The sequence below is a fragment of the Takifugu rubripes genome, chromosome 9, assembly GCF_901000725.2.
Source record: "Takifugu rubripes chromosome 9, fTakRub1.2, whole genome shotgun sequence".
NCBI lineage: Eukaryota > Metazoa > Chordata > Actinopteri > Tetraodontiformes > Tetraodontidae > Takifugu > Takifugu rubripes.
In genome coordinates, this window is record NC_042293.1 from 8,453,980 (window position 1) to 8,476,325 (window position 22,346).

Consider the following 22,346-nt stretch of genomic DNA (forward strand, 5'->3'; position numbering starts at 1 on the left):
GTCCATTCTTCCTGAATGTCCTCCACGTCCTTGGCCCTCCTTTCTCCTTTTATGGTCTTCAAGACTTTTAGTAAATTAATTCCTGCGTTTTCTATTTTCAGACCTCGTTCAGATCATCACTTTTGGTACATGTCTATAAAAACAAAGCTCACAGAGATGATGAATGTTTGTAGGTGTCGCGGGCTTTGTTATGCTGTGGCAGCCCTCATTTTCACACACAAAAGCTTTTTTTTTCCCTTTAAAAAAACTGTCATCTTGCGTTCACATTCAATAAACTTTGATTGATTACCGATGAGACGACTGCGCGACTCCTAGCTGTCTCCTTTATGATCGTGCCTTTCTTTAATCAGAATACAGAAGCAGACATCTGCATCAAACGGCCCTCTGCCCCCCCCTCACACCCACAATGAATTTAAAACCCTCCAAAAGAGAGAGGAGCTGCATGAAAGGAGCAAATCAGCACAGCTCGAACAATCCAAATCAGGCAGTCTCTTTCTATTTATCATACGACCTTTACTTATGATTATGTAAAAGGGAAATTAATACATGCATTACATGTCAGACAACGTTTCTGATAAATGAACGTTTAGATAGGACAAATTTATTTTGTAACTGCATTGAAGAAACAGAACTGTATTCTATCAAGAATCATTACTATCACAGACATCAATATAAGTATTTTTAATTCAGAATACAGTATTAACTGATTTTAAGACCTAGAAGCTTTCCATCATTTCCATTTAGCTATTACTGTTGACATTCAATGCATTCTTTTGAGTTTTTATGAAACTCAAACTCTTTCAAACCTTGATATTTAATCCAATTTTGCAATGTGCAGCCTGTAATATTCCTTTTCTGCTGTTGCCAGCCTTTTGAATCATAACTATTTGTAATGTGCAGCTGTATGATTCTTCCTTCTTTTACAAACTCTGGAATAAATACTAACTGACAGCCTCTGCACGCCTTATATATGGCCTTAAGCTTCCGTGGAGTACCTATAGATCTGACCACCATTAAATAAAAGGGCAGAGCAAAGGAGATTAAAGGAGGCCAGCTGCCGATGTGGAATGAAGCGCTAAGAAAAGAAAAACAGAGAAGAGGGACAGAGGGTGAATGGTCCGGGGGCTCTTTGCTCCCACTGAAAATGACTTTGAAGGTGGATTCACCTGAGAGAAGCTGTAATTGTATAAATGCAACAGATCGGCTGTTTAGATCATCACAATTCAAAAACACTATTTATCCCTTGAGAGCAATATGGGAAACACTCTTGCCTGGGAAACCTGTGATCTGACGACACCTGAGGTCAAATTCAAATAAATGTTGATGAAAATGAATAAACAGCCATCTCTCTTTCCTTGCTTTTCCCTTTTCCGGACTTTCCAGTGGCTGCAGCCGCCTGTGCCTGTCTAGCAGCGAAGCAGTGACAAATGGCCGTTCAGCCCGCCCACTGATGACCACTTGCGCCAGCTGACGCTCTAAATTGCACAAGACAGGTTCTTCCAAAGGCACAATATATATTTATGTAATACTCCTCCACAGGGGCTCTAACTCACACTTGTGTCACATGTGTTTACGTTTCAGCTGCGAAAAAGACACGTTAAAAGATCAGAGGATAAACGACAAATTTCCTTCAAGGCAGAGGCAAAACTACTGAAGTTTACACATTAGCACAGCCCTCACACAGGAATCTAGAAGGCATGCCCATCATTTGGAAAAGAGGAAAGCAAAGCATGGGGATAAGTTGGGGAGAGGGGAAAGGAGGGTTTTAAAGGCGAAAGGCCTGAAGGAGGAGAGTGAAAGAGCTGATAATCAGATTCTTTCCACAGAGAAAAAGGTTCATATGATCTACATTCCAGCGACACGGGCTTGTATCATCAACCATCTGCCCTACAATTACATATCTTCTGTCATTCTAGAAATACTATATGAGGAGGCGGGTGTGGGAAAGACAGCATTTAAACGGGTGCAGAAGAGGGAGGACTTTCCTCTCTTTCTCAGCTGTTGGGCGAAAACAGGCACCAAAATTTGAATGACTGCCTGATGTTTGTATAGATGAAGGTCGTCAGGTGAGACACGTACGAATATTCTTCTCTCTGTGTCCTCTGTGGGTCTGGTCCTTCTTCAGAACCATGCATTTAAATGCTTGGATGATGAGAGTATTTTGACTGAAGGAAAGAGGATGTATGAGTCCAAATCAAATCTGTTAAAAAGTGGGTGAGCACTGAGCCAAACCTGGCAATCGTATAATTAGAAATACTTTTGTCGTATACCTGCTTTGATAAAGAAAATGAAGACTTTTCTGTAACCTCTTTTTCTTGTCATTCAGGATAAACCTCTTCCTACTAAACTCTATTGTCACAGGACACTGAACAAAATAACAAAGTAAACTGTGTGTGAATAATAAGACTTAGAATTCCAGTGCAAAACCAGGCTTACCATCTTTTCTATTTACATAGAAATATGTTCTCCTTAACTGTGGATACGATTTGACTATAATAACATATTGTTATAAAGACATACAGTCCTTTCAGAAAGCTTCTATAAGCTACTAATAAAGTGCTAAAGTAGTCAGTTGTAATTCAGCCAAAGTGAGAAAGTGGGCAGAAGAAACCTGATTTAGGATACATGGTAACCCGTTAAACTTTGGTGAGGCTTAAAAGAAGCAGGTTTCACGCATTTTCTCCAGTCTTTTTCTGTGTTAGAAACTGGCAAATAAACAAAAATTTTTTTTGAAAGTACTAAAACAAAAACCAATCTTTGATATTGTCTCCAGCATCAACACATCGCATAAACTCTGCAGAAACTAGCACTCTTTTGCTATCAAATCTGTGTTTTATAAATACTGTGGGGAAATGACCGGAGCTTTGTTCAGCATTGTTTTGAACTGGAGGTGAAGAATCTGAGTGTTACTGCAAATCAGGATTTGATTTGAACCAATCATAGCAGAAGCTTTGAGGGAAGTTGGACAAGCAGGAGAAATTTGTCCTGTACAAAGCAGCTGGGTCTATGTGTGTGTGTGTGTGTGTGTGTGCGCATCCTGAATGGATTCATCTGGATGCCTGTCTGACCTCTGTCAGTCTATAGCAGCTGACATATGCCACCACTCTACCTCCACTGGCACGTGCCTACGCCTCAGACCCCCACTGGCTCCGAGGAGGCGAGTTAGCGCCTGTAATTAGGGCAGAAAGTGAGCGAGGAGAGCAGAGAAGAGCTGTCATGCTACATGATTTCTGACAAGCCTGGCTGAGAACAAGTCTGAGAATAAGAGAACAACAGATGTTCTGTTCTTCAGCTGCAAGTTCACGGATGACCTTAAATTTAAAGATGCGTTGCCTGAGAGTTGGGCCCAGAATGAGACGTGAGCAAGGACCTTTGAGGCTATTTATGGGGACGAAAGCACAATAAATGTGCATCTGTTGGTGATCAACCCATTTCCATTGGCTCAATTAGCCCTCACTGTCCAGCGGCCGATATTGTGTTTGGCTGCAGTCCTGGTTCAGCTGCATCAATGTGACTTTTCTCTCTTGTTCATTCGAATAAAAAATAGAAAATAAAATTGAATTAGGCCAAAATCCATCCAGGGAGCCAAATATACCGATGTTTCTCTCCTCCATGACATTGAAATACGATCATCTGGCATAACTGTTGTACACGTTTGTGAAGATTTTTTCTTTCTACCTGGTGCTGTTCAGAGGTGAGAGTTCAAATGTGTTAAATTAAATATAATAGTATTAATCATTCTGAGCTGCCTTCTCACAGATCTGCTGCTTAATGGCCCTGTCGGCGGGGCTTTTTTTATAGCCGAAATGTAATGCACATCAGTTAGTGAGATAAAGAATATGGAATATCATCATCTCTGCAGAAAAAGTTCTCATCATGACCAGTTAATTTAGCTTTGTTCGGACGGCCTGGCTGTAATCTGATGTGAAATATCAACTTCATTTACACGGAGGAAATGAAAAAAAAAACAGAAATGAGATTTCTGATGTCACAGCTGCAAAAGCGGAAGATTAATTAAGACTTTTATTGAGGTCAGTAGTGAACAGTGAAGGTGTGTCCCGATCTTTCCCTCAACATCATGATTTACTGCTCTGACGGGGAAACGGGAACGGTTGCATTACCTCTGGTTTCCATGGCAATTTCTTGTGATGCTGACTGAGAAATCTCTGAATGTGGTCTCTGCCTTCAGCTCCTCCTGTGATTGGGTCATCATCCTTGAAAGAAAGCAAGGAAATAAATCATAAGAATCCCGTCTCATCACACACACACACACACACACACACACGCACGCACGCACGCAGATGTATTCCTTTGGGAAGCTACTTTTAATACTGTTGAATATCCTCTCCATTTACTCTTAATCCAGCTAAAGCCCTGGTCTCCGACACAGTCTAAGCATCACCCTATTGGCCAAGATCACCTCTCCAGGGATCCAACTCTCCCTGATCAGGGATTTAGTCCTCTGCTGCAGCCAGACCACTGCAGGGCTCCTTCTTTTATTATGTGAGCTAATGTTAATGCCGTGGTGTGACACTCTCAGCCAAAGTACGCTGAGATTAAAGTCCGCTGTGGGAGAATGATGAGCGGCAGAACATTCTCCATTTAGCTGAGATGTCAAAGAGAGATACATTCCACTGAGATGCAACTGAGAGGTTTTCAGCACCTCTTAAATGATGGGCTTATTGTACAGAAGTCATCGTTTGCAAAAGACTCTGGGGGAGTTAAAAGGGGCATATTTTAGAGCGGAGGAAGCAAATTGTTGTAAACTTCTGATTACTTTAACTTGTGGAAAAAAGAGAGATGAACATAGCAGAGAAAAAATATCACTACTGGATGTGCTCCCTGGTGACACCAGAGATGCATTTTATTCATCCTCTTCACATCCATGTGAAGGACACATTTATATTGCAAGATACCTTGCAGAGTAAGAATATATATCCTTTATTTCATTTTAAAAAATATTGAAGTTTCGAAGTATTTGAAGACTACTGAGGCCGATACTCGATATACAGGTGTAAAGAAATTGTATAGCTATTCAACATTTTTGCTGTATGGAAGAATCTAAAATTATAAAGATGAGTATTTCTGGCTAAAGATAAGGGTGGACAGATATGTCGCCTTAAAACGGAATTACAACTCTACCATGAGATTTCCATTTTAAAAAAATGGAACTTGGTTTGAGTGTGTGCCAGTTTGAAGGAATGCTGACAGCAGCTGGTATTCTAAATAACTCATATCAACTGGGCAGAGCTACTGCATCATTTAGACATGAAGTTTAAAAACGTGATAAGAGTGACAATAAAGTTTTGCATCAGTAGCATGATCCGTGTGGATAACAACAGCCATTAAAATAAACTAAAGGAATATTCTGTGAGCAAAAATAAACATTATCTGCACATTTACATGTAACAAAAATGTCTTCCAACAGCTGAATCCAATTAGAAATTCAATGCAACTGGATCAAATAGAGAAAATCCATGGATGCATAATAATGATGTAGTTTCTTAGGGCTTGTGTGTGTGCGTGTGTGCGTGTGTGTGTGTGTGTGTATTTTTAACATCCCGTCTGTGACTTTTTGGCTGTTTTTATTTCAAAGAACCTTCCGTCTCTGCTTCCTGTGGGAAGGAGCATCTCCACTCAGAGAGCTATTTGCTCATGCTCGCGTGTGTAAATCAGCTTTGAGCAATGGAACAGATGAATGATTGGTGATGAAATTACCCACAGAAGGATTATTCACATAGGTAATGGACTCTGTGATCTGCGGACTCCTGTCTGTGGCAAGGCTTTGGAGCTAATATGTCGTTAAAACACTAAAGTGGAACCAAATCAAACATTGATTGAACAGTAATTTACAGAGACACCTTGCTTCTTTAGGGATGTCCCAGCTGCATTGAACAGAAAGTCTGCTCATCGATGCAACACTAAAGGATAAACTCACTGACCTAAAGATGCACCACATCCTTCATCAGTGGCATCTCTATTTCCTCTGCTGTCTGCACGGACATCATCTTCACAGGTCCCTTCGAAAACTTTAATGTTTTGCATAAACCTTTTCATCGTATTTATTGTGATCTGTCATTTTAAAGCGGCTCTTACTTCTTCCTGGCACCTGGCCCTGAACTTTGTAATCATATTCACTGATAATTAAAGATCATAAGAGGCCTTATGTATTAAAAATGGCATCTGAGCAAAATAAGGAATATTAATCTCACTGGTGCAGCTGTCTGTTCATCATATATTTACTCTGGGCTCTGCCTTGATCACTCTCGCTCGATGACAAATCATCGGTAACAACGTGCAAGTTATTCAGCTTTGTGAGAAACAAAGGAAGAAGGCACTTCATTCCACTGGTGATGAGCTGTTTTTATAGGAGCAGAAGTACTGCCGCAATCTGCATCGCCGTTGTTCTGCGACAATGACAGAGAAAACACTCGTTCCCTTGCATTGCTGTCAGATAAGACTCAGATCCGGTCTATCGCTGTTCACCCGACTCTTCCCGCATCCGCGCCACAAGGAGGCGTCGGTTGTGATGCATGAGCCGCGAGGTTTCCATGGGATGCAGCGGCGAGATAAAACGAAAGCACCACATAAAGAGAAAGAAAATCAACAGAGAGATGGAGAGGAGGGGAAGGTTGAACGATGCAGCAATAAACAGGGAGACGGGAAGAAGCATCACTGAGAGAAGAGCTTTGATAAGTCACTGCTTCATTGTGCCAGTCTAGACTTCAGAAATCCCTCTTGCAGTGATTGTCTAAAGAGACTGCAGATTGTCAGACTTTGCTTCCCATCCCTCTTTCCTGAACAGACCAAACAGACCGGAGCCTGTTTCAGTCGCACCGCAAAGCTTTGAGAAGTGCGACATTTACTTTGGTTCCCCGTGTGAGACGACTACAAACCCCACTCTAAAATAAGATCTTCACTTCACATAGTTATCAGTTTTGCCACTTCCCTGCATACCTTGAAGTAACACCAATCCAACTTCATCAAAACTCAAACTTTTTAATCCTTGTGAGAATAAATTTGTCATTTCTTTTGATGCTTTGATCAACAAAGCAATCAAAGAGGAAGCTGGTTCTATTGCAAAAGGAGTGGATCGTATATCAGTCACACAGTCTGTGTTCTTATGTAGCTTACAATTAAAATAAAAGTAAGATCCAGGCATTTCTCTTCTGCTGAAGCATCACGAAATCCTCGGAGTATCCTGTATTTTTAAGTAAAAGAAGTTATGGAGAAAATGTGATGAAAGAGGAAGTCATGAAAAATATGCATTATTTAAGGTGAATAACTTTCTCCACAGTGCGACAGGAGGACTTGTTAAAGGCTCATTTACAGAAAAGGAACAGATGGGACGATCTGTCTGTCCATCCTGAGAACAAACTTACTGACCCTGGATTAGAACATGGGGGCACCAAGAGCTTGGATGATCTGTACCCTCCTCTCACAATCAGCTCATCTACTCTATTTCAGTAACAATGCAGCTTAAGGAGCTCGATTACCCCAACATCCAAATCCTGATTTGTTTTTAACAAAGTGCCTGGCACCACTGAATAGGAACCACTGTGCGCACATTCAGTCAAATTACTGTGGAACAAATCCCAGCCATGAGAGAGGGAGAGCGACTATTTTTGTCTCGCTGCTTGCATTATTCATATAAGAAATTACACGTTGGTCAATAGATGAGTAGAAACCCTGAAACGGCTGGAGTCGACAATGAGACCGGCGCTCCGATTCATCGGTGAGGAGATGAATGGAGACGGCGGCGCTCAGGAGCGCTTCAGCGAGGAAGAAACAGATGGAGGTATGACAAATATGGCAGACATCCGAGAGATAAGAGGCGAGGGGTGAGCTAATATTCCCTCGCACGGGTAATGATAGAACACTAATATCATCTTATCTATATTAATCACACTCATTTATCCAAGTGAGTTATTACCAAAGTGAGAGCAGAGTGAGGTTTCAATCTCAGAGCGCCTTATTTATTGATTCGTGTCTGAGACGAGGTGTTGGGCCTAAACTGATACCGATGCTGGTGCAATCTCCCTAAAATCGATAGTGACCCAAAGAGCACTGTCTTAGTCTGGGGATAGAAAAACAGTTCATAGTTCAGTGTGTGTTATTTCAAAAGATTCTTGATTCTCAATGACGGAAAATCGAGTTTGCTACCAGACCTCATTGTGTAAGCCTGTAATTTAACCCACCGGAGAGGCATCTGAGAGCTGCCATGAACACAATCTGGAAAAACAATCATGGTTAAGAGCAGAAACGGGGCTAGGGGATAAAGCTAACAGCTGCGCTAGCGACTGCAAATTCTTTAATTTCACCTGCAGGGACAGCAAAATGCTTGATGGAAAGAGAGAGAGGCAGCAGAGATCTGTCATCCTGACTGGACCTGGGAATCTAGTCCAAGCTGATTAACAGTGATGGGGTGTGACATGGGGCAGCTGGCGAATAAAAGAGGCAAAAAAAAAAGTCAACTGTCAATCAACCTTGATGTGCTCAATGTGATCAAATTGAAAGCGCGCAGCTGTAAAAATCTGTGATTAAACCAAGGAAAGAAAATGAGTTGCTGGTTTTCCTTTTATTCGCTGCATCGGGCTTTGGAAAATAATTCCACCCAGCTGTCTTCCAGGTGTATCTACCCATACAGTGGAAGCAGATTGTGCTTTTGTTAAATCAGACCTCCAAAGAGTTGAAATGGCTTAAACAGGTCTGAAAAACCCACTGTGGTTGTTCTGTCAAAAAGTCATAAAAAGAAGAACTGCCTTGCTTTCAAGGATGCATTATTGAGTTTTCTTTGGATTTAGGGATGCAATAATAGACCTATTTTTCTCTTTTGCTATCTTTTTGAGACCCAAGGTTTAATTTAAATAGATGATGCACCAGACTAAGACTCTGACTAGCACAATTAGCATCGAGGCTTGTAATGTCCTTCTCGCTGTGCATTCAGATCTCTACATATTCAATCAAGGTTTCCTCTTTTTACAGGTGACCCCGGTGCAACAAGGTTATAGGTATAATCACCCATTTAATGTCCTACCTACCCCAGAGTAAAAAAAAACAGCTTGCCTCCGAGCAGCTTGTTACTTCATTGTTCTCTCCTTGTTGAACTCGGGTGTGTTTTTGCATACATGCATCAAACTGTGATTTATTTTGCCAGGTGAAGCAAAAATATCAGCACATTTTTGTACATCAAAGAAGCTCACGCACTCGATCCTGCCCCCACTCTGGAACAAAAAGCCTTTCCTTGACTTGAAATTTGATGAAACACGAGGTAACTGTCAGTTCACGCTCAGCGCACGCGCATGCGTGGCAGTCTATCCAGGCACCAAAAGAAAAGGATTAAAATTCTAAAGTGAATTAAAAATTAGATCAAACAAACATTCTGGAACCTGGATTCTTCACAAGTTTAAGCATAATCTAGTCTGAAAACCGCAATAAGCCCAAATCAGACAGAAAAGAAGACAGGAACAACGACGGTGTTGCAAAACATTTTGCGGAACTATATTTTTGTTCTGCCAATGGCATTTCTTCCCACCAGCATATTCCAGCTCAATGTTCCTCCATTTTTATTGCTGAAGCCGATTGATTCCTTTAAGTGCTCATAAAAGTTATACTTAAAGTGAATAAAAACAAAAATAGAAACGTGACAGGTGCGACAGCCTTCCTTCTCCGAGACTATAATGGATCTTTTTCTGCTTCAATGGGACCAATGCAGCTTTGTGGCTGACATTTACTCTTTCTTTTAATGATTTTTTTTTTCCTCTTTCTTCGAACACCCTTTTAGATTTTCCATCACTCCGGGGCTAAATTTCATTTCCCAGAAAGCCTCTGTAGTTCAGCATCTGTGGGTAGATTCAGAACATGCCCACAGAGCCGTGTTTCTGATGACAAGCATCACTGACCTTTGGGAAACATTTAAAAAGCACTTTACACCTGGATTCTCTTGTTTTCACTCTCTCGGTGACTGGGACAGACGTCCCAGTCGGAGGAAATCTCTGGCTGAAAAACTTCCCAATAAATGTTTCTCCAGCTTTCTACCTTGTTTTTCTCCATTGTCTCTCACCATTTTAGTGATGAAATTTTAAAAGTCAACCATCCAACAAAGCTGCAGCTGACATTTATTCTATCCCATTTCTGTCTCTGCTGGTTTCGGGGTTTGAAAACATGTTTGGCCCAGCTTTGAAAATAAGACCAAATTCCAATCATACAATCATAACAAGGTTGACAATTCCCACAAACCTGAAACACGACTCGGTGTGGGGGGATTCTTTCTAACATGGTTGTGACAGTATCTGTTATTGGGTTGCAGACACCTGCTGTACCTCATCTGATGTCAGCTGCACCCATCAGCTTCCAAAAAGCTGCTTTTATATATTATATGCAACATTTTTTTAAATAAGTCAACTACAACAAATACATTTTATCACCTTTCCTCACAGCAGCCGGTTCTTAACCAGCATGGTGGCATCTGTATTCAGTGGCAGCTTAAGGTTTTAGTGGAGATAAATGACCACCAGAATAAAACAATGGATCTTCATCATTGTGCTGCCCCCGCCACAGGTTGTCCTGCCTTCTGTACTCGGTGTGTATCACAGTGCTAGTGTTGCTCAGCCTGCTCGGCCCCTGCCTGTGCGCTCCAGCCATCCAGCTGTCAATCCATCATCTCTAAAGGTGGAAGACAGAGCTCATTCCAAGGGAATGTGTCCTCTCCACAGCCCGCCCACACTGTTCAGAATATCTAAATTCTCTGTGTGGGTCACACCATCTACCTGCAGGCGTGTGGACATATCAGACATGGCAGCACATATTATACTGCAATAAGACATATCACCTACACATTTTACTGCAGTTTTACAGACTGTCATTATTATAAGATGGAATTAGTCTCTGTTGTGTCCTAAAACAGAGTGAAAAGAGAAAGATTTGGATTATGACACTCTGAAAGAATTTCTCCTTCAACTATTGTCGCATTATCACAGAGTTCTGATGAGTGGCTGTGGCACAGTGATCGCTCAGGGTTGGCTGTCTCAATCTCCCTCATCATTTCTTCTCTCTCCCTGTGCATCACAATCTCTGTCTCACTGTCCTTCTGCCTGTCCCTCTCTCTCCCCCCATCAACAACATAATGGGGCTTCTAATGTGCACAATAGCCAATCTGTTTTCCACGGCTGCAGGTGTAGTAATGACAGCATTTTTTGCGAGAAAATTCTAGTTATTTTTCATGGAAAATGTGTTTTTTTCATGCAAGAACACAAGAACAAACAGATTGCATCTTACATGGTGCACAAACATGATCAAAAATACATGAGTATTTTACCATATATTTTAAGCATATATGGTATATGGCCACCTGTGTTTGGCCTGCTCATGTGGTCTGTTAGCTGCATGCATCGCATGTTACAGCAGCACGAGCTGGGACGATGAGCAATACTACGATCCTTCTTTATACTTTATTACCATATTGACATATAAATATATGTACGTAATTGAAATAGTTCAGTAAAGATAAAACTGTGAGGCTCAGAAGAAAAAGCAGATGTGAGATGATAAAAAAAGCAGGCTCCACAGGCTGTGTTTTGGGTGGCTCTAATTACTTCAGGGGGAATTTTTCTCCACAGTTGCCAAATTTTCAGCCATCTGGCGATGATTAGAGCTTCTCCTCCGTGTGGATATTGATGCAGACTCTGTTTCTGCTCTTTGAGACTGTAGCATCAACTTGGAACTGTTACTTGCTCGGGTGGGAAGAATCATCAGAATTGTTTGATGACCATTATTTTGTCGGACTGCTCAGGCTATTATTCTGGGATGAGATACGACAATAATCACTATATTTCTGTCATCATAACCTTTGTTCTTCACAATGCATGAGCGTAAGCCTAGCAAAAACCACTACTTCAGACATGTTGTTGTCATGGCAGCACGTGATGAGCAAGATCATATCTGAGGTCTGTAGCATAATTGGAAAAGCTAGTAAATGGCCCCCATCTCATTTATCAGACACTGGCAAAGACTTGTAAAGGTCAAACTCATAGTTTCCATGGTAATCACAGCAGAGTGATTTATAACTGTCAAGTGCAACAGCTTACACCCACTAAAATATCACCTTAGTCTCGCGTTGTCAATATACCAGGATGATAATAGATCAATATTATCCCCAAAGAAATTCTGAGGTTAGATCAGGAGGACCGGAAGGGTGAGAGAAGAGGAAGAGTCGAGGAGGTTTGAAGAGGGGATACAACATAATCGTGTATAATGAGGAGGGGAAAGCATGCGTGCGCTCTTTTCTGTAGATAGCCTTTAGAATCCATCACGACAAACACAAGAGAATTATTGAGAAGTGTAAAAGTTGACATTTTATCTGAGCAACTTTGATCAGTATTCAATAAATAAAAGATGTTTAAACATTTGTAGGTTATTTGTATGTTGACTGCAAATAAATATGACATTAATAAACCCTCAAAACTTGACCTTCAAACATTTTTCACTTGGATAAAACCAACTTTTACTGCCCACTGAACAGATGTTACCCCGTAAATGCATCAAACTGCGTGATTGGGTTCCTCTGCTTTATCTGAGACCCTCAACAAACATTTATAATCATTATGTTTTTAGATTCACTTGTACATACAAGCAATTATCATTGTCCACCAATCTCTCTTTTCTACATTTTGATTGCTGGTACAATAATAAACAGTGCATGGATGCATAAGAAGTTACTAATCATTATTAGGCAGTATCACTCTTTATGAAGGCAAAGACAAGAGCTGAGGACAAGAGGACAAGGTGTTTCACCATGGATGGTGAGACAGGCAGAGATGGCAAGGAGATCAATCACTGGGCTCCGAGAGTCTGACCAGGGGGCCAGCAGAGATCAATGAGGTGTGGGGCCTATCACGAGCTGGGTCACCAGAGGAGACTATGCATCATAGACAAAATATCCTGCAGCCTGGAGACACCAGGGAGGGGCTCTGGGAGTGAGGGGAGGCAACAAGGGCAAGACAACTGGAAACAGCACGAGAGTACTTGCAGAACATCAGCTGAGTTTAATACAGCTCTTCATTTAGCAATTACTGCTCTGAGGGCATCGCCAGATGAAAAGACTACAGAGCAAAAAAATAGAGGGGTACTTGAAAAGCTGGCACCTTCTGCCGAAGGAGAAATCGAAACCAAAGCAAAATGAAACCCCTGCAACTCTTCAGAGACGTGGCACTGACTCTGACTCCAGCAAACAGGGAATACTGATGAGAGCAGGAAGTGCTCGCGGAAATGTAAATGAACGTGCTCATCCTTGTTCGCAGGCCCGCAGATATGTTCAGGGTGAAAATTTGGTTTCCAGAGCAATAACTTAGATCCATCCATCACTTCAAAGATCCATCCGCAGTGCCAAGACTTATCCGTCTCTCATCAAGCAAACGCCAGAGCCGTCAGAGAAATGGCCAGCAACACCGAGAGAAGCTTTCTCCTTCCATTGTTTGAGGTGGGGGGGGGGGGGGGGGGGGGGGGGGGGTTCGGTGTGTTTCTAATCCCTGCCTTGTTTCTATTGTTAACTGCTTCTTGAACCTCTCAGAAGAAAAATGGAGGTGTGCGGAATTTGTTGTTTCCCTTTATCGAGTGGCAACAGGAGCAGGTGGCGTTTTTAATCTGGCAGTGCTGGAAGCTTCCACACAGACGGATGATGTCTGACCAGGCCACCCTCTCATGCAGGAATCTAATAGTACTTCAAAACACATTTTGCCTAGAAGGTTGCTCATCATCGGTCAGGCTTTGTGTTTACAGAGCCTCTCCTCTGCTCAGACAGCAGATATATTCATTTTAATTTTAATGAAAGAGAGTCTGCTCTATTGCCTGAAAAAAAAAAGCTCCCCCTCATTGTTTACTGGCATCTTACTTAATTTCCAGAATTGTATTAAAAACAGCAGGCTCCTACAACCAAGTGAAGGAAATACCCCACACTTCTTATATAAATGATAAAAACCGAGAAAAAAAAAGGCACAAATGGACCGACAGCAAAAGTCAGGCCATTATGAGCGTGTGCTCTAGGGGAGGATTCCCACGAAAATAAATCAACTGTTCACCTCTGGAGGATTCAGTCTGCAGTTTGTAGCCATAAATGAAGGTTAATGCTTTTAACATATCGCGGCTGGCCTCATATCCTGCCTACCAGTTTCGCCTGACAATGTCGCCGGCTCCCGTCACTTCCCATTTCCTACTGGCAGAGCAAATACAATATATATGTAAGACAAGAACCCCCCCTTCCCGCGGTGTCAGCTGTATAACTGCGCTGCGTGAAAGTGGCTACTGCTGGTTTGCTACGACTCACTCCTCACTTATCTGCTTTTATTATAACCAGCTCAGAAAAACACCTTGGCGTTAAATTAGTGAATACGCTTTTTACAACAATGTCACTTCTCCGGATTCAGAACCTGGATAGCGTTTCATCACCACCATTCAGGTAATTCAGCATCATATCTGCTCCGCTGGCCTTACAACCTTCTGCTGGCATGTCCATAGCATGAAACTGTTCGGCAAATGGGAAACAGCCAGATCAAACAATTCCCGATTGTTCCTGGAGCACAGACAGCTTGTCAGAGCCAGAGCGACTCCAAAAGAGGAGAAATCTGTAGCCTACAGGGAATTCTCGTGGTCCAATTCTCTTCTTTAGTTCGCTCTTTGGGCTACGGGAAGGGAAAAGTACTAAAATATTCTCCAGCACAAAGGAAATGAAGACATATGGGATGTTGTGTTGTGCATCCTTGGTGCACAGCAGGAACACATGGGTGTTGGAAAATACTCAAACCCTCCTTTGGCATGGAGACGATGACACTGCAGAGACACTGCAGAACTCAGTGCTTCTCAGTAATGTTCCTGATGTCTCCAGGAACATACTGGGATGTGCCAAAAGGACCACCAAAGGTTCTGTGCTGATACCGATCCGGTCAGGCTTCAACCCCACTGTCTGAAGTGAAATTATCTGATTAAATCAATCGATTAGCAGCCTTGTTGCAGAGAGAGTGCTTTAAAACATTTGAATATGAAAACTTCAGATAGACTGTATCGCCTAATCTTTTGATATGAATTGATTAATGAGTGTGAAATTGAAAAGGCTGCACGGAGAATAATTTAAATAATAAAATGCAAATTATTACAACTCTGGTCTCATTTCCATCACGATTGAATCCTGAAGCTAAGATGGCCCAGTGCTTTGCAGGGAGGCTTTAATTAAAACTGAAAGTCAGGACAAAACTAATTACAATAATCTCTCAAAGGTCTAATATAGACAGACCTAAAGCAGGTATGAAGATTAAATAAAAGAATAGTCTCTGGAAATCAGGTAATAATTCAAACTCACCCCTAACCTGCGGCGGTGTATAAAACCTGGAAGATCAATGGAATCTTGTTATCATTAGCACCTTGTGTGGTGTCTGTGGCACATTCGCTTGTGTCAGTCATCGTCCTCCATTCTCCAGAAGCAGCTCCTCAAGATGACACGAGCGCCTCAGGAGGAAATGATCCAGCTTTATCGAACAAAGTGAGAGCTCATATTTTCCAGCAGCCTAAAGTCCACCAATAATGGCTCTATTATCTCTCTATCTCCCTTTTCCATCGAAGTTATTCACTCCACTTGATAAGACCCTCGGGACCTGCTTGACAGCGGAGATGGCAACTCAGGACAAAAATAAATAAACTTCATTTAATTGTCGTGCGAAGACGGGTGACAACACAGCTGAAAAAAAGGTGTCAGAAAACAAATGCAGACGTGCTGGCTGACGTACTAAACACCCTTTGGGGGCTTCTTTTTCCACTTGGCTGGCTGTAGATCTAATCAGCTGACGGCAGGAGAGAACCTCCTCGACTAAAGCGAGGAGGCTACTGAGTCACAACCTGGATTCATTACCCTAAAAGTCTCATCAACTGTCCTTTTCAGTCCGTGATAACATTTCAAAAGCCAAATAAATGTAATTGCTTGGTTGAAAAATGAGTCGGGTGTCACCACCGATCGCGATCGATTCCAAATGTCAAACTCAGCAATTACTCCATGCTAATATCCACATTGAGGTCTATTTACAGCTAATACGGCACTTACAGGGCCTGCTTATTCAGTGTTAAATCAAGTTCTGTGTACCGACACCTTGATAATCAGTCGAGTTTATTTACCAGCTACTGGATGCTCTCTCTGCCTCAGCACTCTCGTGTCCACTGACGACACCAGCTTTATTCCCTCTCCCATAAACTATCTGCAAGGCCGGAACGATGCAAGCGGCCATATTTACAGCACCGAAAGCAATCGAAGGTTAACAATGAGGCCAGGCTGCTGTGCTTTATGGGCCACAGCGAGATTGCCACTTGATTAAAATCTCAGCCAGGTGAAAGACAGCGGGGCAGCCCTGTGTCCCAGGACTCTTATCTTCTCGCATTGTCTCTCTTGTTAGCAGGTCTTTACCTACAGTAACAGTCTTAATCATGTCCAATGTCCACTGTTCTGCTGTCTGTCTCTGGATAGGGTTCATTATAAATACTACTAATGCATGACAGATTTATTAGCCAGATCAACGTTTTCTGTCATAACGAACAATTACTCCTAAGATGCTTGTTGGTTTTTATGTTAAGGTCGAGTGGAACTATCCCAATAAGACGATCAATGGTAAGCACGGATTGTGTATGAATCATTTCTGCCTTAGTGTCTTCTTTGTATGGTTTTTCTGGATTCTGTCTAGGTTGGACTTCTGCCTGCCTCATTAAGCATAACTTGGCCATTCATGATACATTTTTCTTCTCCATTCATTGTGTCTGCACATCCACATTAGAGCCCCAAATGCTCTTTTCCAGTGTTTTGTTACGCAGTGTGACACAGTTACTTCAAAAGCAGGATCAGACACTATTACATGCAGCAGAAGATGTTATTCCAGCTCTATTTCCAATACAGTACTTAAGTACCAATAAATTCATGTACAAACAAGTAATTTGTTAAAGAAGTGTCTTAGCTCTAATAAAACATAGTTTTAATCTGTCTTTTTTTGTTATTTATACCACATTTTCTGCGTACGAATGCAACTGAAGTCAAGCTACTAACTTTTTGATGGCTGCAGACATTATCCAGACACAAAGCTTTTGTCATCGTTACACCATCAGTGTCTGCAGGCTCCAGCTGCACTCATGACATCACCTTAACTCATAAAATAAGACGACATCATAAAGGATTTGGAAAAAGCCCGGTTAAGCACCAGCCATTATGTGGTGTCCCTTTCCTGTCTGCATCTGATTAAACAATAAGAAACACTTCTGTCTGCAGGGTTAAGGAACCAGACTGTGCACTTACTTCATATATCATTCCCACAAAAACTCCAAAATGAATGTGATGTTATTATAAAACAGATGGTTAAGAGTGTGTATGCAACTGCTTTTTCATTGTTTCCTTGGGTGCTGACTGTCCTCACATCTGGTGTGTGTGTGTGTGTGTGTGTGTGTGTGTGTGTGTGTGTGTGTGTGTGTGTGTGTGCGTGTGTGTGTGCATATGTAAAGTGGCAACAAAGACATAATTCACTCACGAATTATAATTCTCCAAGGATGGCCTCTTTTTTTGTTCAGCTTCCCAATCATCAGCTGCACTGTGCTTATATTCTCATACTGGATTGGGGGGGGGGGTTGGCCTTTTGTGAAAGAAGCCAGAACCTCCTCCTGTGCCTTCATCACTCATTCTCATCTCTGAGGCTGAAGAGCATCCCTCATGGGAGCAGAAGAACCAAAGCAGAGAGCACAGAATCCACACCCTATCCATATTATCAACACCCACCCATCCCAACACACTCTCTCTCTCTCTCACACACACACACACACACACACGCACACACTCAGACACACACAAAGCAATTCTCACATATTACAGACAGGATCTGAAATCAGAGCAAACAGATGATTTATGACAGCGTAAACATATTTTGAGGGCTCATCTTGATATTATGAAGGTGACTTATTCTATAAATAAATAATCTGGTGATTTGAGGGCCAAGAAAAGAGGGTTACATTTTACCGGGGTGGAGAGGAAAGCAATTACTTCCTCTACCAAAAACTAAATCGGCTTCCCTTCCTCCAGGACATGTCCCTCCTTCTGTCTGTCCTTTCCTGTGCTGTCTCCCGTCGTCCACTTTGCTCTAATGAGCTCGGGTATTAACAGTCGCCACGTTCCTGAACATCCCTCATTCCTCATGCTGGAGACTTCAAAGGGGGATGCGTTTGCTTTAAACAGCTGCTTTATTGCACATCTCTGCCGACACTAAGGACGCCATTGTCGATTAGAAAATCTCATCAGAGGCCTTAATGCATTCATTCAGGCATAACTGCTTTCTCTGTCACTCTGTATCATGCATGTGCAGCTCAGTTGAAATAAGGTCATTTAATATTTCTTAGGCTCTCTGTTAATGATGACAGAACAGATCCTTTGGGGGGGGGGGTTCTCTTTCTGTTTCCATTCATGCAATTATTGTCTGGTGTTTGTGAAAGGGTGGCTTTAGTGAGCTATTAGTGCAGCACAAAACACCAGAGCAGCTCTTAACAGAGGCAGCGGAGGAAGAGAACGGCCCTCTGTCCCCCTGACCCACATTACAGAACATTAAACGCATAAAATTGCCCTCTGTCTCTGTCTCTCTTTGGCCATAAGGCCCAGAAAACACAGGGCGGGGCTTTGACCTTTAGCAGCATCATTTTCTGAGTGAGGGAGCATTTCCACAGCAGCATCACTTCGACTGAGGGCATCAATTATGCCACTCTCGATTTCTGAGGACTGGCTAGCAGAAAGATGTGAATCTATCCGTGAAATCCAACTGAACGCAACCTGCAGCAGGCCAGGTTTTACCTCCCTCCTGTATCTGTCAAAGACCTTTATATCCAAGTAAAAATCTGTCATTTCTCCCTTTTTATGCCAAAAAAATTGCAGGGATGCTACTAAAATCCATTAGGACCAGCTATAACGTCTGTGAGACATTTAGTGACTTCAGCAGAATGCTTACAATGCAGAGGAATATTTCAGCTGGTGAGAATGGCTCAGCCTGAGCGCCACGTTTCTTTATTTGACTGATATGAAGGAGAAGCCCAATGCTATCAGGCGGGTTTAGAGACGGGCCATTAAAAAAAAAAAAAACCTGCCAGCTTCTTTCTTCATCTTATCTCTTCAAGCACATTTCCTGCCTTCATTTAATCAATTTTAGAGAAGACTGCATTTTATGGAAGAAGATATATTATCAACTGCAGCTCCGTGGACGCCCTCGCAAGTCAGCAGCCGCGCAGCATTGTCATAGCAGGCGGGCTTTAACTACAGCTGTGCTGGAGTTTTAAAACACAGCTGACACAGTTTCAATAAACCCAACTCGCATACAGAAATAGAAATGTCCTTGAAAAGTAGATAAACGCATTCAGTAGATTAGACCAAAATGGATTTTTTACATCCTGGGGGGATGCCATCCTGGTCCAGCCCATGTGATATTACCGCAAAATTAAGACTAAAACCTGAAAAAGTGTAGAGGTATGACCGCCATTCAAATGTGTTGCTCTTATCCCGAAGGCACATTCATCCGTCATAATGCTGGCTACTCAAATGTGGCATTTTCTGGTTAAAAGAATAAAAAGTTTGCTAAGTTTTAGGAGAAACTACACTCAAAAACCTAAATGAATGATGCTGCTCTGCAGGCAACAACTCAGAAATGTAAATGCGGTGATGGTTTGTACCTGTGAAATGTTCTGGGATAAACAGCTGCTCGTCCACTCACATTGGCTCTGTCTCTGCATAGCAAAGGTCCCCATGAATAATCATACTAACATATATTTGTTCACAATAATCTGCTTTTAAATGTGTGTTATACACAATGTAAAAATGGAGACATTTGTGATATTGCCCCATGTCCAATTCAAACCAGCGGTGGCTCCTCGGGGACTCCATTTATAACTCCATTCAATGATCTTCTCCAGCAGGCAGGAAGGTTAAAGCTTTACTTCTGTTTGTCCTCATCCTTCACCTAACAATAATGGGATTTTGATAATAACATTTTCACTTCATGCATATCCCTTACACCAGTCTGCAGCATCAATTATCCTCCTGTTACAGAGACATGAGACAGAGTTAAAATTTAGGCAAGGGGCTAAATTCTGAGCTAAAAACGTAGGTTTCTTTCAGCATCCATTGTAAACCATGGCTGGCTCATACAGTAATAACAAATCTCTGTGACCATAAAATATGACTCTTTCACTCTGGCAAAAATCTACTTTAAGTCACAGTGGAGCTCCAGAGACAGCCAACAGTATAATCAGATGAGATGGGGGGTCTGACAATTTCTTGTGTTCAATTTAATTTAAAAATGAAAATCCAATACATACTATAAACAGACATAAACCCATCGATTTCTGAGCTACACTAAACCAAATCACACAAGGGGGGAAAAAGGCATTTTTCCCTTTAATCCATTACAGCCATCATTTAGATGAGTCTGGAACATTTGCACTGGGTTATCAGTGCGGCTCAGCGTCTGTGTTTACCTGCCTGGGTTTGTTTTGTTTTGGAGGCAAACTTGATAATAATAATGCGATGTGCTCTGCAGCCACTGCAGTAATTGGAAGGGTCTCTGTATTTTGTGATAAAGGTGCAAACGCTTCAGCGAGGCCTGCCAAACTCCGTGCCTGCGCTCCCAATGACAGCCAGTTTCATGCAGTTTATACGTTTTATCTTATATCTACATACATCAAGGAAGACACCACTTCCTTCAACATGCTACCTCTGCTACATGCTCGCCTCATCCCTACAAAGAGCAGATGAAATTTGTCTTTGATTGCTAGTATTTGTCGTTCTTTCTCCAAATCAAAGAGATCATTTACTTTGAATCAAAGCAAGTAGATCCAAGGGTTTGGTTTTGTATTGACTGTGCAGATAGTTCAGATTTAAATGATGGATAAAATATACTTCAACAGTATTAAAAGGGATGATGGAGGGTGGGGTGATTAAACGAGATGCAAGAGTTACAAATTAGACATTCTGTTCGCTCTTGATTATTCATTTTTTTTAAAACCACATTTGATGAAGGTTGTATGATAACAGTTGTGGTCTTGGTGTTGGGAAGATTGTTGAAAGTTTCATTTATTTCCTGTTTCTGGCCACTTCAGAAGTGTGCAATGATTGCTTCTGCACGCGCAGGATCTTTTGCATAAATCTGGCCAAAAAGTGGCTGGGTGGGCGTGATGAGGCAGAGTCTAAGAGAAAAAGAAATCAAAACACTCACTGTAGCGTCGTCCTCCCTGCTGTCACTGGTGTCCTCACTCTTGTGATGGCCGGCTGAGGAGCGAGCGTCCCTCTTGCGATTGGTGTCCGTCCCTTCCGTCTGTCTGTCTCCATCTAGGCCAAGGTGAAAACATGGATATTGCTCTGAATTCCACTAACGTTGATGTCGCCATTCCGCTTATTAACATCACCCTCCCCTTTACATCAGCAGCCATGACATCTTTCTCCCTTTGTCATGACAACCATCTCCAACTAATAATTAGTGTCCATAACATAATCGTCATCCCGGTCATAATGCTGAGCGGATGCTCATTCATTTTTTTCCCCACCTCTGTTGTAATCAAACTGAGATAAAAGTTCCCAGAAAAAGAAGATTAAGTGGTGAAAAATGTAATTGGAAGAGCAAAGAGAGACAAGAAAGAAGAATAAAACCCCATCGGGAGGGGAAATATGAAGAGGGTGGGAAAGAAATTGGAAAAATACAAAGAATAGCTTTTCTCACAGTGGAGAGGAGCTGTTAGAAAGCTGTCAGGACGACGGTGGATTATAGGAGTTGCTCAGTGAAATGATGGTGGTTGCCTTCGCCAGATGAGAGCAACCGTAATTTAAATCTGCTCATTACTTGTGCGTGTGTGTGTGTTCTTGTCCATGCTAAACAGTGAGGACTAGAATACCAATTTCATTGGCAGGGTGAGGACATTCTGGCTGGTCCCACAACTTAAAAGGTCAACTTGAGGTTGAAGATTAGATTTAGGTTCGAGTTATTGCAGGAGCTGGAGAACGCATCATAGCTATTGAAGTCTTGATGGGTCCGTGCATGCATATGTGTCACGCCTACGTGGCAGGACACATGCCACTGCTCGCTGCCAGGAAAACACACACTGCCGTGCTGCTTCATGCAGACCGGAGCACAGTTCAATACGGAGCAGTAACAGGATAGTCAACACTTTACAAGAGTCTGGTTATTTGGAGTTACAAAGAGCAAATAGATGCTCATAAGGTTTCACATACGGTCTTTTATTTCAACCAGGAGTTCATATAGCAGGGAATCCATACCCTATTCAATCCAATTTCATTTTATTTGAAC

The 22,346-nt window shown here is 42.0% G+C and overlaps 1 protein-coding gene across 3 annotated transcripts in view; it reads right to left on the reverse strand.

Moving 5' to 3' along the window:
* Positions 1 to 22,346, reverse strand: part of b4galnt4a (beta-1,4-N-acetyl-galactosaminyl transferase 4a) — a 79,538-nt gene that overhangs the window by 33,360 nt on the left and 23,832 nt on the right. For 2 of the 3 annotated variants that reach the window (XM_029842092.1, XM_011607312.2), the window contains 2 exons: positions 21,261 to 21,373; positions 4,122 to 4,214 (listed from right to left, as the gene is read on the reverse strand). In XM_029842092.1, coding sequence (XP_029697952.1) covers positions 4,122 to 4,214; positions 21,261 to 21,373 — 206 coding nt within the window. Of the gene's footprint in view, positions 1 to 4,121; positions 4,215 to 19,719; positions 20,007 to 21,260; positions 21,374 to 22,346 lie in introns of those variants that run through there. The other variant, XM_029842093.1, reaches the window with a different exon arrangement.